The following is a 13,370-nucleotide window of genomic DNA, read 5'->3' as shown; positions in this document are numbered from 1 at the left end:
GAGAACGAACCGCATTGCGGCGTACGGATGTAGTCGGCGAATTTTCCCCGGGAAATCCGACGGTGTCTGCATGCGGCCGTCAATGAGGACGCGTCGACTTGCCTTTTTTCCGCTTCTGTCCCCGTTTTTTATTTACGAGCAGCTTGCGAGAGAACCTTGTCTATTGGATCGTAGGCTTCTATAGGACTTTCATATCGTCGATGAATACATCAAAGAAGTTTCCTTTTATTATTTCTTAACCTAGCGCTACTGTCGGAGGCCGATGATGATGGATTCTATGGTTCCTGGTTCGAACACGTTTTTAAATTAACTATAGCAGACGTATAAGGTTGAGAAACGAAGATATACTAAGAGGCTAGGGACCATAAACGAATTCATCGTTGTAAAGGACCGACGATTAATCGCCTTTTTTCTCGATTCGAGAAATCGATTCGAACGCGTACTCTGAAGGCGCTTGACTCGAGAAACTCGTTACGACGAGTAAGAGATGTGAGAAATAAAGCGAGCCAAACCGAAAGCTTCGCCGATAAACAGATCCGCTTATTATTTTCGCACACGTCCGAAAAATATTGAGCAGACTACCGAGCGCTGTGACGAAGCTTCGACGTATGTATCACATCCTCAGAGCAAATTTGAATGCACCTGTATGCAATGCACCGTATCGTTGATGCGTTTCTGTTTGACGTCAAAACTGATAAAGCAACGATTATTCTTCCAAATCGTCCTTTACGATCTGTAATTCTTTGAAACTAAAAAAAGAAAAGAAAAAAAAAAAAAAAAGGAAGAAAAAACGATAAAAATGTCAGAAAATACACTGCGCACGTGAGTAGATTTGGAGAAAGTATGAGTATTCGTACGAATTGAAGGAGGATTCGTTGCGAAAACAGAAAACGCGTCGTTCCAATGAACACCAGCGTTGAAACGAATCAAAGTCACAAACGTATTGCAATTAATGGCTTGTCGAAAGGATCGTTCTTATTGCACCTGGCATGTTTCTTTATGAATCGATCGTTCCACCCTTTTATCTCCATAGCAGCGCACATTCTTTCACACACGGATACTATCTGTTTCCGTTCACCCAGTTTAATTGTAAACGTTTCTTGTTCTTATTGCTATTGTTGTATCACTGTTACCATTTCCTTTGTTTCGATATACATAATACGTATTATATATATTCTGATTGTTGTTTTTGTTGAAACTGTATCTCTGTGTCGGTAGCACCAAGTTGTTCCGCTTTTTCGATCTCTCATTCTTATGGTGGTTTTCTTGTTTCTCACTGTATCTTCTTTTCGCATGAACTTTCTGTTTCTCTCTGAATTGCATTTGCACGTGGCCCGCGTGCCTCTTTCATTCTACCCCCTTCCTCTCGACATCTCTCTTCGCTCGTTCGTACGCGATCTTTAGCCTCGCGATACTCTATACACAACCGGAAATCGACCTTCGTGGTGTCGTGGAACTTCGCCTTCTTTTTTTTATCTTTTTCTTTTCTTTTCTTTTTTTTTTTGTCCGCGAATTCTTGAACGTTCTAACGATTCTTTGCCATGTTTTTCAAGAATGTAGTTCGCGATGAAAAAGAGATCCATCGCTCGAAATTCAATCGATGCCACGAGGCGTAACGTCACGCGAGATCGCATCTCTCTCACATTCCATTTCATCCGAAAACTATCTGCCAGAGGTAGCTTGTTCGGTCTCGAGAGATTTAGAGATTGAGAACTCTTGCGTTCTTGTGTCGAAGTCTAAAGAGAAAACGGAAGGGATCACTGTACTCGAGGAGCTTGAGACAATAACGCAGACAGGAAGTGTACAAGCGGATAAACGTCGTTGAAAAAGAGAGAAAGAGAGAAGGAGAGGGGGTGGGAGAGGGAGGAAACGTAGAAAGTAGTGTTAACACGCCTTTACGATTATATTTTCGATTATAAATAGTTACTCTAGAAACGTAGAAAGAGAAAAGACGGTAGAGTGAACGAGAGCGAGAAAGGAAGCGTGCTTGAAGCGAATGATCGAAAGGGAGAGAATGTAGGAGAGAGTAAAGAATTGGTACGGAACAAATGAAAGGAAATGAATGTGAAAGAAACGAGAGATTCGTCGAGAGTCTCGCGAAGAAAGGATGGAGAAAATGAGAGTGAGAGCGAGTGAAAAAGGGGGCAAGCAAGAAGACACGTAGATGGACGAAGAATCTAAATTGAAACATATCCGAAATACGAATTGTTCCAGGACCTAAAGAAGCGCGGTTCCCACACCTGTGACATGCAGGCCCTACAGCCACTTCCGGTCCCAACCACCACCACCACCAACACCGCGCCTGCCATGACTACTTCCGGTGGACAGCCACCGCTTCCGGTATCGGAGACCGCTTGAGTCGATCACCGAGACCAATCACGATCACCATATCCGCTATTATGAACAAAAAAAAGAAAAAAAAAAAACAATAATAATATCACCTTTAACAAACACCATCACCGTCCTCCTCTTCTACTCGATGAAAGAACAATGGCCGACTGGCCGGAAGAACGGTGAGCCTGTATTCACGATCTTTTAATCGACGGGTGCTTTTGCCGCCTCGTGATCAGCCGGAAGTAGTCCGCGACATCTTAATAGGATGTTCGAGTCTTCCGGCACCGTGGCACGGAATTTCAAGAATTTAAACGACGTGCTGGTCTCGACGATACGCGAGACAACATTCAATTTCAGGACTACTTCCGGCGGTCCGCGTCTTCGTCAACGACTTCTCTTAACCATTACGTTATTTGCAGCTGACGATCGACAGATAGTCACCGGAAATAGCCTGACATAGTTTTGTTCTTCGTGTTTGTACAACGACGTAAAGGTATTCGTCTCTCGGCGGCTACTTTCGATGACTCTATTCTCACTTAATCGAAATATTCTTCGTCCGTTGAGAAAAGAGGAAAAAAAAAAGGAGAGAGAGAAAGCGAGAGAATGAGAAAACATCGTCCTCTGGGTAGCATCTAGCGCATTTAGGCCGAGTATTTATCGTTAGTTGCAGATCTCTATTTCCCGTTCTGTTTGCATGTGCCGCAGCGAGGAAGCAGGTGGTGCGTCGCGACGCAAGTCAGCCGCGTTACCTTCGGTCCTCGGAATCGATCTCGTGTTCGAGGTTCGTCTGGCTGCTGGCAGGCTTAGCGTCGCGACCAGGATTTAGCGAGGCTCGCCCTCTTAAATCTACCGCCCCTCCTCGACGTTGATCAAGCTTTATCGCTCTACCCAGCCTAGAGAGCTTACCGTTCGTTCACGAAGACGCATCGAGGCTCGCTCTTATCATCGAAGAAACATCGAGTTCGAGGTGCCTGACTTTCGAAGAGAAGGCTGGTTGAGAACGAGGAAATTGAAATAGATTGTTTAAATTTATCAAACTACGCTCAGTTTCTGATTTCGGACGCTAGCAAAGAGATGGATTCACGTTAAATAGACACGAGTGGGAATTTTAGAAGCTAGCTTCGTGATTCACCACGTATCGAAGAACGAGAGTACGTTTGCAATGGACTAGCGGACTTCCGGTTCACTCACGAAGGCTTTGTAGACGACCGTGAGTCAACATTAGCGCAGCTTTCGTCAGGATATTCTGAAAACGGCACAAAGCAGCTTTGAAAGCGGTCGCTGGCTGCGAGTTTCGCCGTTCATTTCGAAGATGAAACGCCTGGTCACGTTTATTCAGAGATCAAAACAGCGGGGTCGGAGGTTGCCAGGCTTGTACCACCTTCAACAGTCAAACATCCACACCTGGTCGGTTACGAAATTGGATTTACTTTACATTTGTCTGTAGCCTTTCAGCTACGAAAATCTACGTAGATCGATTTTAAGCCGATCGGAGTCAAACTAAATCAAACTGCCGCCTATTATTTTCCTTAAACGCTTACCGATAACTCGATTACACCCATCTCTTCTACCGATCCTCGGATTCTCGTCGATCCATGAAAATTTCCACTCGTCTAGCATGGAAATTCGCCAGCCGAGATTTATCGGGTCGGGAACGAGGCTTCTCGCTTGCCAGGGTATACCGGCGAGCCTCTCGACTTTTCGTTTAATCGCGTTTACAGCGTAATTCGGGTTGGCCGATAAGCCGTGATTCGACCCGGTTTCCGGTTCGAGCCGGTTGCGAAGTGGATGAATCGGCCAATGATCGATCAGGCAGAGCGCGTTACTCGAATATCGCCGGTTAGAGAGTTCGAGCGGTCGGTTGAAGAGCGACGAGCACGCTGAAGGTGGCCCTGATCTCCGAAACGAGGTCGAAGGCAAATTTGCACAAGAGAAAAGCCCTACCCTCCGCTCCTTCCCATGCATTCCTACGGTTTCCTCATCCTTGTTCGAATCGCAAAAGCGTTCCAAACGCTACACGACTTACGTCGTGTCTCGCGTCGTTTGTTTGCCGACTGTGTTTCTTTGCACAGCGGGGCGCTATGCTGTGTCGTGGCGATGGGGGCTGCAACGAGGCCTTTGTCAAGGGTTTACGATTCATGCGGTGTTGCGGCAGTTGAACGCCGATTGCAAAGACAAACACAGAGACAGACCACGCGAGATAGGCGTTTCCTCGGTCTGAGTAAAATACCTGTCGACCTCCTGGCAACTTGGAGGATCCTCGAAATGCTTGAACGTTTTAATTAGGAAGAATCTTGAGATCGTAGCGGTGGACAGGTGGCCGTGTTATTCACCCTTGCTGCAACACTTGTTTACCCTTCTCGGGCTAGTTTCTGACGCTACTCGAAATCTATATTTCACGGGCTTGATAATCGGGTATTATCTTATCTAAGCGTGGAGTCGTGTAAAGACTGGCCCAACACTGGCCATTATTCTTTCAACGTGATCGAGCGAATCGTGTAACGACCGTAGTTACCTTCAATCATGCGAAACGGTCCGATCGTCGTTTATTAAAGCGCGAGGTAGCTAAATATTAAATAACATGCAGCGTCGTTCGAAACAACCAACGAACTCTACGCGAGTTCTTCTTTAGCTTTCAGGCCGAGCACTCGGAGGTAGACAAGCGCCAGGAATTCAGCTTTAGATATCGATCAGGTTGGCGGGAGACACCGACCGCCGGTCGAGTGTGTTATTTCCATCGGTGGCTTTTTCTTTCGCGCGGATAAGTTGGTCGTCAGCGGCACGAGCGCTTTCGCGAGAGACGAAAGGTTTCACTTACAGTCGGGGACACTCTCGAGTCCACCAGCCGCTCTCCTTTTTCGTGCTCTACACACTGCACACGAGGGTGGCGGGGTGGGGCGGGATCCGTTTTGCCAGGCCTGTTCTTAGCCCAACAATCGGTTCTTCTTCGTTCGCACGGGCTTTTCTTCTTCCTTTTTCTCCGAGGCGCCGTGACCGAGTTTCAAAGGAGGCCTAGTTCCCGCGCGCGCCAACTTCTCTGGCTTCCTGAAACGTCGCGAACAATAAGCTCGAACCAACGACCGGGTAACGGATGCGAGACACGCGCCTACTCGTCATTTTTTTCCTATTTTCTTTTTCCTTTGTTTTTTTTTTTTGTCTCTTTTTTCTGCTTCTTCCTTTTAACGCTGCAAATGAAATTTTTATCGCGTTTTGTTTTTTTTTTAGCCTTTGACGATTCGAATTTTCAACGTCCGAAGCTTGGGATTTTTGAAGGTTCGTTATTGTTTATAAATGAAAGTAAATGAAAGTAAAGATGGCTAACCAGATTGGAGAAACCAAATAGGTTGCGGCTAGTTGAGTGCGCGCGTATTCCACGAATATTCAAACTCGATTTTCTCGAAAACGAAGCTTTATATGGAAAAACTTGATTCCACGTTTTCGACGTAATTTTACGCGAATAACCGTTTTCTTTTTCTGGTCGCAGCACGATTTCGTTGTACAACATATTTCATCAAACTCGAGTCTTCGTGCAGGTCTCTGAAATTGAATTTCAATCTTCTCCGCGACGTTTTTCTCTTCAATAAATTCCGTTAAACGGTAGATATCTTCAAAAGAACGGTTGGCCGAGGTATAAAGAAGCGAGAGGAAGTTTCAAAGGATTCGTTCTAAAAGAAAGTTGGTCGCGTGGCTATTTGGCACGCTTCGTGAGTGAGATTTCATACGGCGCGACTTTTTAATGGCAATCTTGTCGAGATTTCACGCGACACGCTAACCAACCGAGGGATTTTTTCAGGGGAAATATACTCGACGTTCTTTTAACCTGAATTTAACTCCTTGGAGAAGATTCTCTTCCCTAGCGAGCCTGTTTTATCACCCTTAGCCCTAGCATAGTAAAGTAAGAGTGATTGGACCAGGACCAAGTGCTAGGACATTTCGCCAGGATGCTTATCTCCGTGATACTTCCCGACTTTATGACTTTGACAACGTTTCTGCTGTTCTCTTGGAACATAACGGTCTGCTTATTCTATTTTCACGCCGTAAATATCGCTAAACGTGATAAACCTTGATTTCTTTGGACATAACTCGTATAAAATTCTCGTATCATCCTGTTTAACAAACAAAAGGGAATACGAAAGCAATTAGGAACAAGTCTAAATTCGTACCACGATCTCAACCACCAGTAGAACTCTCGAGAGTGGAAAATTATGCGAACGAAGAGTGAGGATTATCGAGCGTGGATTTTCATCGACAGTCTGGCACCTCGATCGATCTTTCGAACGACCGCGACTTACGCGCGAATCCAGTGTATCAGGGCGCTTTTAATTTCAGTAAGAAAGCAGAGACAGACGCGAGAATCGATGGCGCCTGGAATGGCAGGCGCCACCATTTACCATGAGAAACAAAGAGAGAGAAAGAGAGAGAGTTTCCACGGAGTCACTGTGAAAGAGAAAACTATAAAACAAACAAACGTTCAACGAACGCAGAACATTGAAGGATCGACGACGATCCACGACGTCCTCGAGGAGGACGGAAGCCGCACGTTCTCGAAGGACAAGTATTCCGCGCGACTCGAAGCTGGACGGAAGACACGAAACCGGAGGAACGCGAAGAAGAGGACTTCCCGCCAACGATCGAAGCCGGAATTCTTCGTGTTTTCGAGGACGAAGATTCGCGAATGCACGCACACGCGCCTGCACCACCTTCTCCTTTCTGTTTTCGCTCGCGAGATACGTGCGTCGATGGATTTTAGTCCCATCTCGTACCGCGTTAGCTGCGCCTCTTTCCGCCCGAGAACACGAGGCGCGACACCGTTGGAACAAAACGGAAAGAAAAACGAGGAAAGAAGAGCGAACGTATCCGAACCGGAACGCCGTGAAATCGGACGCTGGTGAAAAACGATTCGTCGATGCGTGCACGTTGATCGACTTTGCCTCCTGTTCTCGCTTTGGAAAGGAGCTTTTTCAATTTCCAGCCGATCGGCAGAAAATGCCGCGCGACTCGCTGATTTCCGGCACAACTGGCGCGCGTTCCAGCCGCCTCGTTATTTCCGCAACGCGCGCGTCCATCAATCCGACCGGGAAACGAGCGTAGTCGCCATATAGATCGGTCGATCGAGTTTCGTTCGCATCGTTCCAACGAAACGCTCACTTTCCCCGTTCCTTCGCGCTCTTTCACAGCATCTTTCTTGGTACGTTTCCAAGAAGGACGTCGTCGGAGCTTCCTCTTTCGAATGGACGCTTCTCGCAGCGAAAAAGTAGCCGGAAGCCCCGGGCCGAAATAATCGAGAGGAAGGACGGTGTCAAAGAATCGTATCAGCGATCTTAAACGAACGATCCAGGCGATAGAGAAAGCGAACGATCCACCGTCGTTTACGATCGTTCCAACTCTTACGAATCGTCGTAATTCTTTAGAGAGAGTTAGAGAGAGAGAGAGAGTGTGTGTGTGTGTGTGTGTGTGAGAGAGAGGAAGTTAGTGAGAGAATGGGAGAGAGAGAGACAGAGAGGAAAGAACGTCCCTGCTAGTTATAAGGATAAATTCGATTTTTAAAAATGTCTTCGCGAAGGCGAGAGAAATTCGATCGATCCCTGAAACGTACGTACGCAGTTTCTTATAAGGAGTCTCTTAACTCGCTAGGTTTAAGTTAGCGAACGATACATTTAAAGGTACGCGAAACGACGACGATGATCGATCGATTCGTCGAGGCGGATATAAAAAGAGAAATATAACAGAGCAGAAAGAAATATCGTAATTTTACGATCGCGGTCGTAAAACGTAAGAACGATGAAACGAGCAGGGTTTTCGAATGATATCCACGTAGAATTCCCGTATTCGCTGGTGTCCTTCTAGTATTGGGGATGGGTGAGATCGACGAGAAACGATCGCGAGCGTTCGCTAGGGACCGCGTACCTTGATACTCTAAATAAAGTAAGATGATGCCCTCGTTCTTTCAAAACTCTTCGACGAGTCCGGTTTTCATTCATTTTTCCCTAGATGATAGATTTGTCGATCGAGCAGCCGATTCGAATAATCAACGGGAATCGATTGTGGAATCGTTGCGCTTCAGCTGCATTTGTTCGGAATCGTTGTCGGATATCGAAAGCGAATGAGCCAATTTTTTTAATTCTAACGCAATTCGTAATAAAATAAAGGGGGGATTGGAAGAAATAATATGGGGACGGAAGGGTGGGTCCAGCGAATCCACGGTCGAACCTCGTTTATCTCGGGGGATGAAACGACGTTAGAACTTCGCAGGAACCTTCTCTCGGGCGACAATAGGCTACGAAGAATCGGTGTGTTTTAATTTAAACGACGCTGTAAATAATCGTGGGAGGCATGGGAGGAGTCTCGTGTTGTCTGTAATTAACTTTGTAATTAATTGTAAACGATCTAACGGAGCGGAGACAAACAAAAATAAACCAAAAGCAGAGAAAATAAAAGAGACAGAGAGGATATATATATATATATAATATGATAAATGCAAATAAGAAAAGGAATATATTATATATATACATAAAGATATACAGATATATTCTACAGGTAAACACACACATACGTACACACATGCGCACACGAACGTAAATACGTCGGAACGAGAGGAAGTACGTCAGGAGGACACATTAACACATATTACTAATCATACACACATACACATACAAACTTGCAGCACCCTCGCGTCGCGCAATAAAACAAATTCTAAATCAACTTTCAAAAACTAGAATGCGTGCCTGAGTGCGTGGGAGACCAACCCTCGTGAGCCACCGAGCCCAACCCTTCCTTAAACTCTAATTTAGGTGTTAAATATTAGCTAATTTTAGATGAACGAGGGTACGCGTGTTTTGGTTGCTCAAAATACTCTTGAAGATCGAAAGTGGAACGAAAAGGGAACAAAGGAAGGGAGAATTTTTTATTTTATTAATTTTCATCCATAGAAGCTATGCGCATGGAAGCATCGCGATACAGATTAAAGTCAAGTGCGACGGAATTCTTCGAACCGCGTAGCCGAAAATAAGAAAAATGTAGAAAAAAATTTGTTCGACGTTGAAGCGAAAAGGGGAAAAGGATGAATATTAGCGAGGTCAGGAAGTTATTAACATAGAATGCGAAAAATGCATCGTCAGAGGTGCGGTTCGGTGGTTCACGGGCAGAAAAAGACGTAAACGTGAATCTAAGTAAATAAAAAAGAGAAAAAAAAAAGAAGATTATTACATTATATTAATATGATCGTAGAGATAATCGAGAATAATGTGTCAGGTCCTTTGTCGTCCAAAGAGCTGCAGTTGTATCGCGAGATCGCGTATTAAAAAGCGAATGAAAAACTAGAGAGAAGGAAAAATGGAGAAAAGAGTGTAAGGTTAATGCTACGAAGAAATCGAACGTAGCAAAACGATGGCTCGAGCTTAATCCGAATTTAAACATAATACCTCTCTCTCGCAACATTTAAATTATAACGATCCCTCGATGTTATCGTACATTTTTTATTCCTTTCTTGTCTTAGAAAGATTCTAATAAATTTAAGGAAAAGCAAGAAAACGAAAGAAATATAACAAATATGACGTACCCAATTTGTTGGTCGAGAAAAATGGCTGTCCGGGTTAAGCTTCGACGCCATGTTGCCTTTGCCAGCACGAAATTGCTCGGGAAACTCGGCAAAAGAACGAGGAATAAAATAAAAAAAAAAAAAAAAGAAAAAAAGAAAAAAGAAAGAAGAAAGGATAGAAAATAAAAATCGATTAAAAACGTAGCAGCGTGCGCGAGTTATTTAGAGATTAATTTGCCGGAAATAATTAGTCTGTCGTTGTTGGCGAGTTATCGCGTCTTTACTTCCGGTTCGCGACGCAGCGATGCACGGAGATTCTCCGATTCGGCAAGGGTCGTTCGCGAACCTTTTCTACTCGGTCTTCGATTTCGATTACGGATCGTCGGGAGTCCCTGGTTCGTCGATTTCCTCCCCGTGGTTTCTCGTGGCGTTAGCCGGAAATCGCGTCGGCGCTGCCGTTGCCGGCCAATTCACCGGCTAATCGATCGGTCTCGAGCCGAGCTCTATGCAAGCAATTTTCGAGGAATAAAAGAAAATAAAGGGGATGAAACGGTGACTCTCGTGATGCGTGTGCACCGAGGAAAAAGCTGCTTGACACTCTCTGCTTCCTATAGTGGAATACGACAGTCTTTATATTTACAAAATGGAAAGAGAGAAAGAGAAAAGTATCTCTGTTATTTGACATTATTGTTTATTTTCTGCGAACTAGTATTTCGATTGTTCCGACGATCTTTACATTTTCCTTTTTTTTTTTTTTTATTCGCTTTGTGGTGCACAAGGAACGAGAAGATCGAGGGAACACGCGATCGAGGGAAGCTAGAAACATGAATAACGAGTCTTTCAATTCACTACCGTACTGCCAATTTTTCCGATGAGACGCGTAATAACTTTAATAAGAGTTTAAGGCGAGGCGAACTGGCGCGACGAGCGATACGATTCGCGTCCATATGCGCTCGTCCGACCTTCGTTCGTCTTCTTTCGTCGCTCCGAAGTCCTGACGGAGAGCTATTCCGCGATGTTTCCGGAGGGACACGCCACAGAGGGTTCTACTCTTTATCGCCAAACCATTGCCACGATTTTGCCTATTATACATCGTAATCTACCGCTAAAGATAATAGCAATTTGCTCTAACAAACAACAAACGTCCGTGTTCTTTTTGAAATCTATAAATCGATCGATATTCAGCGATTTATCCCCCTGTGATAACTCTGTCAATGCTGCAACGCTCGATCCAACAAAATCCTACGTTCCGAACACACGTTCGAATCGATCGTTCTCGCTAAATGTAATCGACACAAAGGGAAAGAAGCGGGTACTTTCGCCTCGCACAATCAATGGAAAAACCAACGCGATTTTCCTCCGATGCGAGAGGAATCGAAGGAAACTGAATGAACCGTGGCGCGAGCATCAGAGGCGACTGAATTCGAGCGGTTCGATCGATCAGCCGTGGTGCCGCTTTCGCTTTGTTTCGCGCCGATTAAAAGAGCCACCCTCTCCGCCGGTCCCTCCGGCGGACTTGCTTTTGCATCGTGAACGGAAAAAGCGATCCTTTTGTAATCAGGACACCGTCCACAGGACCTGCGAGCGTAGCAGGATCGGCCAATGTTCCTGACACGCTCCACCGTGATTGCGATTCACGCCGTTCGACCGGGAGATCGAGCCTGCGATACCAAACTCCCAGGTTTTCCAACCGCGGGAAATTATCCAATGAATATGAAATTTCCGTTCATTTGCAACGAGCGAAGTAGATTCACGGACGAATCTTGTCTTACGCGAAAGCGTTGAGAAACCGACGGTGAAAGATTGAGAACGAATAGCTGTGCGAAGTTGAAAATTCTAGAACCTACGTTAATTTTAAACGATGGTTTTTCCAAGTTCGTCTCGATGTTCGATAATTCTTAGAAAAGTTTCACGACCGCGTAATAAATAATTTTAGCGGATTTCTCGATGTTTCATAAGTTTATCCGCAACATCGTGACATGCAACGTAAAGATGTACATTTCTATAAACTTTCCTGCCGTTATTGAAACTTTTACCGAGATTCACCAGTTCCTGGACACGTGTCCCTCGTGAAACTAAAGCTCTTACAGTTTCTCAACGCATGCAGGTTGCAATCAATTTCAAAGTTCCCTCTCCCGGTCGTGACTAGACAGTTTATGTAATCGAGCGACGATTAATCGAGCCAGATTGGAAACGAGAACAGACCGCCGGTGATTCGAGGATCGTCGCAACGCGGAGACCTGCGCCGGACACCGAGTTCGTCGAAGTTCCCTTCTTATTTGTATATTTTTCTTAAAACTGATCGAACAAGGGGGTCGTTTCTCCTTCGAACGCTTCTGATCCCGTTAGTTCCACGAATTTTAATTAATCCTCGATTCTTTCGATCGAACGTGAAACTGTCGAGCGTTCTTCTGTCGAGCGATCAGCGAGGAAGAATCACGGGAAGTTCGAAAGGAAAGCGATCATCCTGACTGTTTTCGTAGCCTCGTGTAAAGAAACGTCGCCGAGAAAGAATCGAAAAGGGACGAAGACGATGGAAACTCCAGGGGAAAGAAACGCGACCATAGTGTTCGTCGAGCGGTGTCGCGCAAACGTCTAGTTTCCGATGCACTAACTTTAGTTTCCTAAGCGGACACGAGGACAATTGTCTCTCCGGTCAGAGGCTCGGGGTTACGCACCGTGTTATCGATCATACTTGGCAATAACGATATTTTTAATCGTACAACTGTAAAAAAAAAAAAAAAATGGAGTAAAGAGAACAGAGAGAAACAGATAAAAAAACAAAGGAGAAAAATCTATATATATATATATATAAATAAATAAATGAATGAATAAATAAATATACATACGTAATAAGTGGACGGAGAAGTAAAAGAATAAAAAAGAAAAAAAAAGGAAAGGTAGTTGGAAAGACGATTTATCAACAGCGGTCAAGCGCCGGCACGTTGTAACAAGTACATCCGATAGTTGTAACTAGGAACGGGATGAAGACGTTTTAGCCGATGGTGTTGTCCGTCTTCGGTAGCTTCCACGCCTTACTCAAAAGTGAAAAATAAATTGAAATTCATATTTAACACGCTAGAGTCCCTTCATTCCGTTCGTACGACGTTTCGTCTCGCGAATCTCGCGCGATACAATTAATTTCTTATCTATCGAATAATCGACCGATCGATCAAACAAACGAAAAGAAAAAAAAAAAAAAAAAAGAAAGGAAAAGAGTGAAACAGACTTCTTCGCTTTGTACCCTTGACGCTACGGGCTAAAAGGAAAACCAAATTTTCCAATACCGCCAGTTCGTTCGATCCATCAAACACTCCATCTCCGATCACGCCTCTAACCATCGTTCATCCCAAGAGTGTCGACGAACTTTCCGCGATTCGTCCGTCGAGCCCCGTGTCCCACCGTCGAATTGTAGCAGCGGGTAACGAAAAGAAAACACGGAATTAATTGGTGTTTGCGGAACACCGGCCACAAAGGCGAAAGAGGTAGGCGCGCGCTC

At 44.9% G+C, this 13,370-nt stretch overlaps 1 protein-coding gene across 6 annotated transcripts in view; it reads left to right on the top strand.

The window, feature by feature from the left end:
- Nucleotides 1–9,484, top strand: part of Shal (potassium voltage-gated channel protein Shal) — a 96,957-nt gene extending 87,473 nt beyond the window's left edge. For 3 of the 6 annotated variants that reach the window (XM_072005930.1, XM_072005924.1, XM_072005925.1), the window contains 2 exons: nt 2,215–2,513; nt 6,664–9,484. In XM_072005930.1, the coding sequence (XP_071862031.1) occupies nt 2,215–2,358 (144 nt within the window). In that variant the 3' untranslated portion in view covers nt 2,359–2,513; nt 6,664–9,484. Of the gene's footprint in view, nt 1–2,214; nt 2,514–6,663 lie in introns of those variants that run through there. The other 3 variants (XM_072005928.1, XM_072005927.1, XM_072005929.1) reach the window with 1 other exon arrangement.
- Nucleotides 9,485–13,370: the final 3,886 nt, after the last annotated feature.

Source organism: Bombus fervidus, chromosome 6 (genome assembly GCF_041682495.2).
Source record: "Bombus fervidus isolate BK054 chromosome 6, iyBomFerv1, whole genome shotgun sequence".
Lineage (NCBI taxonomy): Eukaryota > Metazoa > Arthropoda > Insecta > Hymenoptera > Apidae > Bombus > Bombus fervidus.
This window is presented reverse-complemented; position numbering and strand designations above follow the sequence as displayed.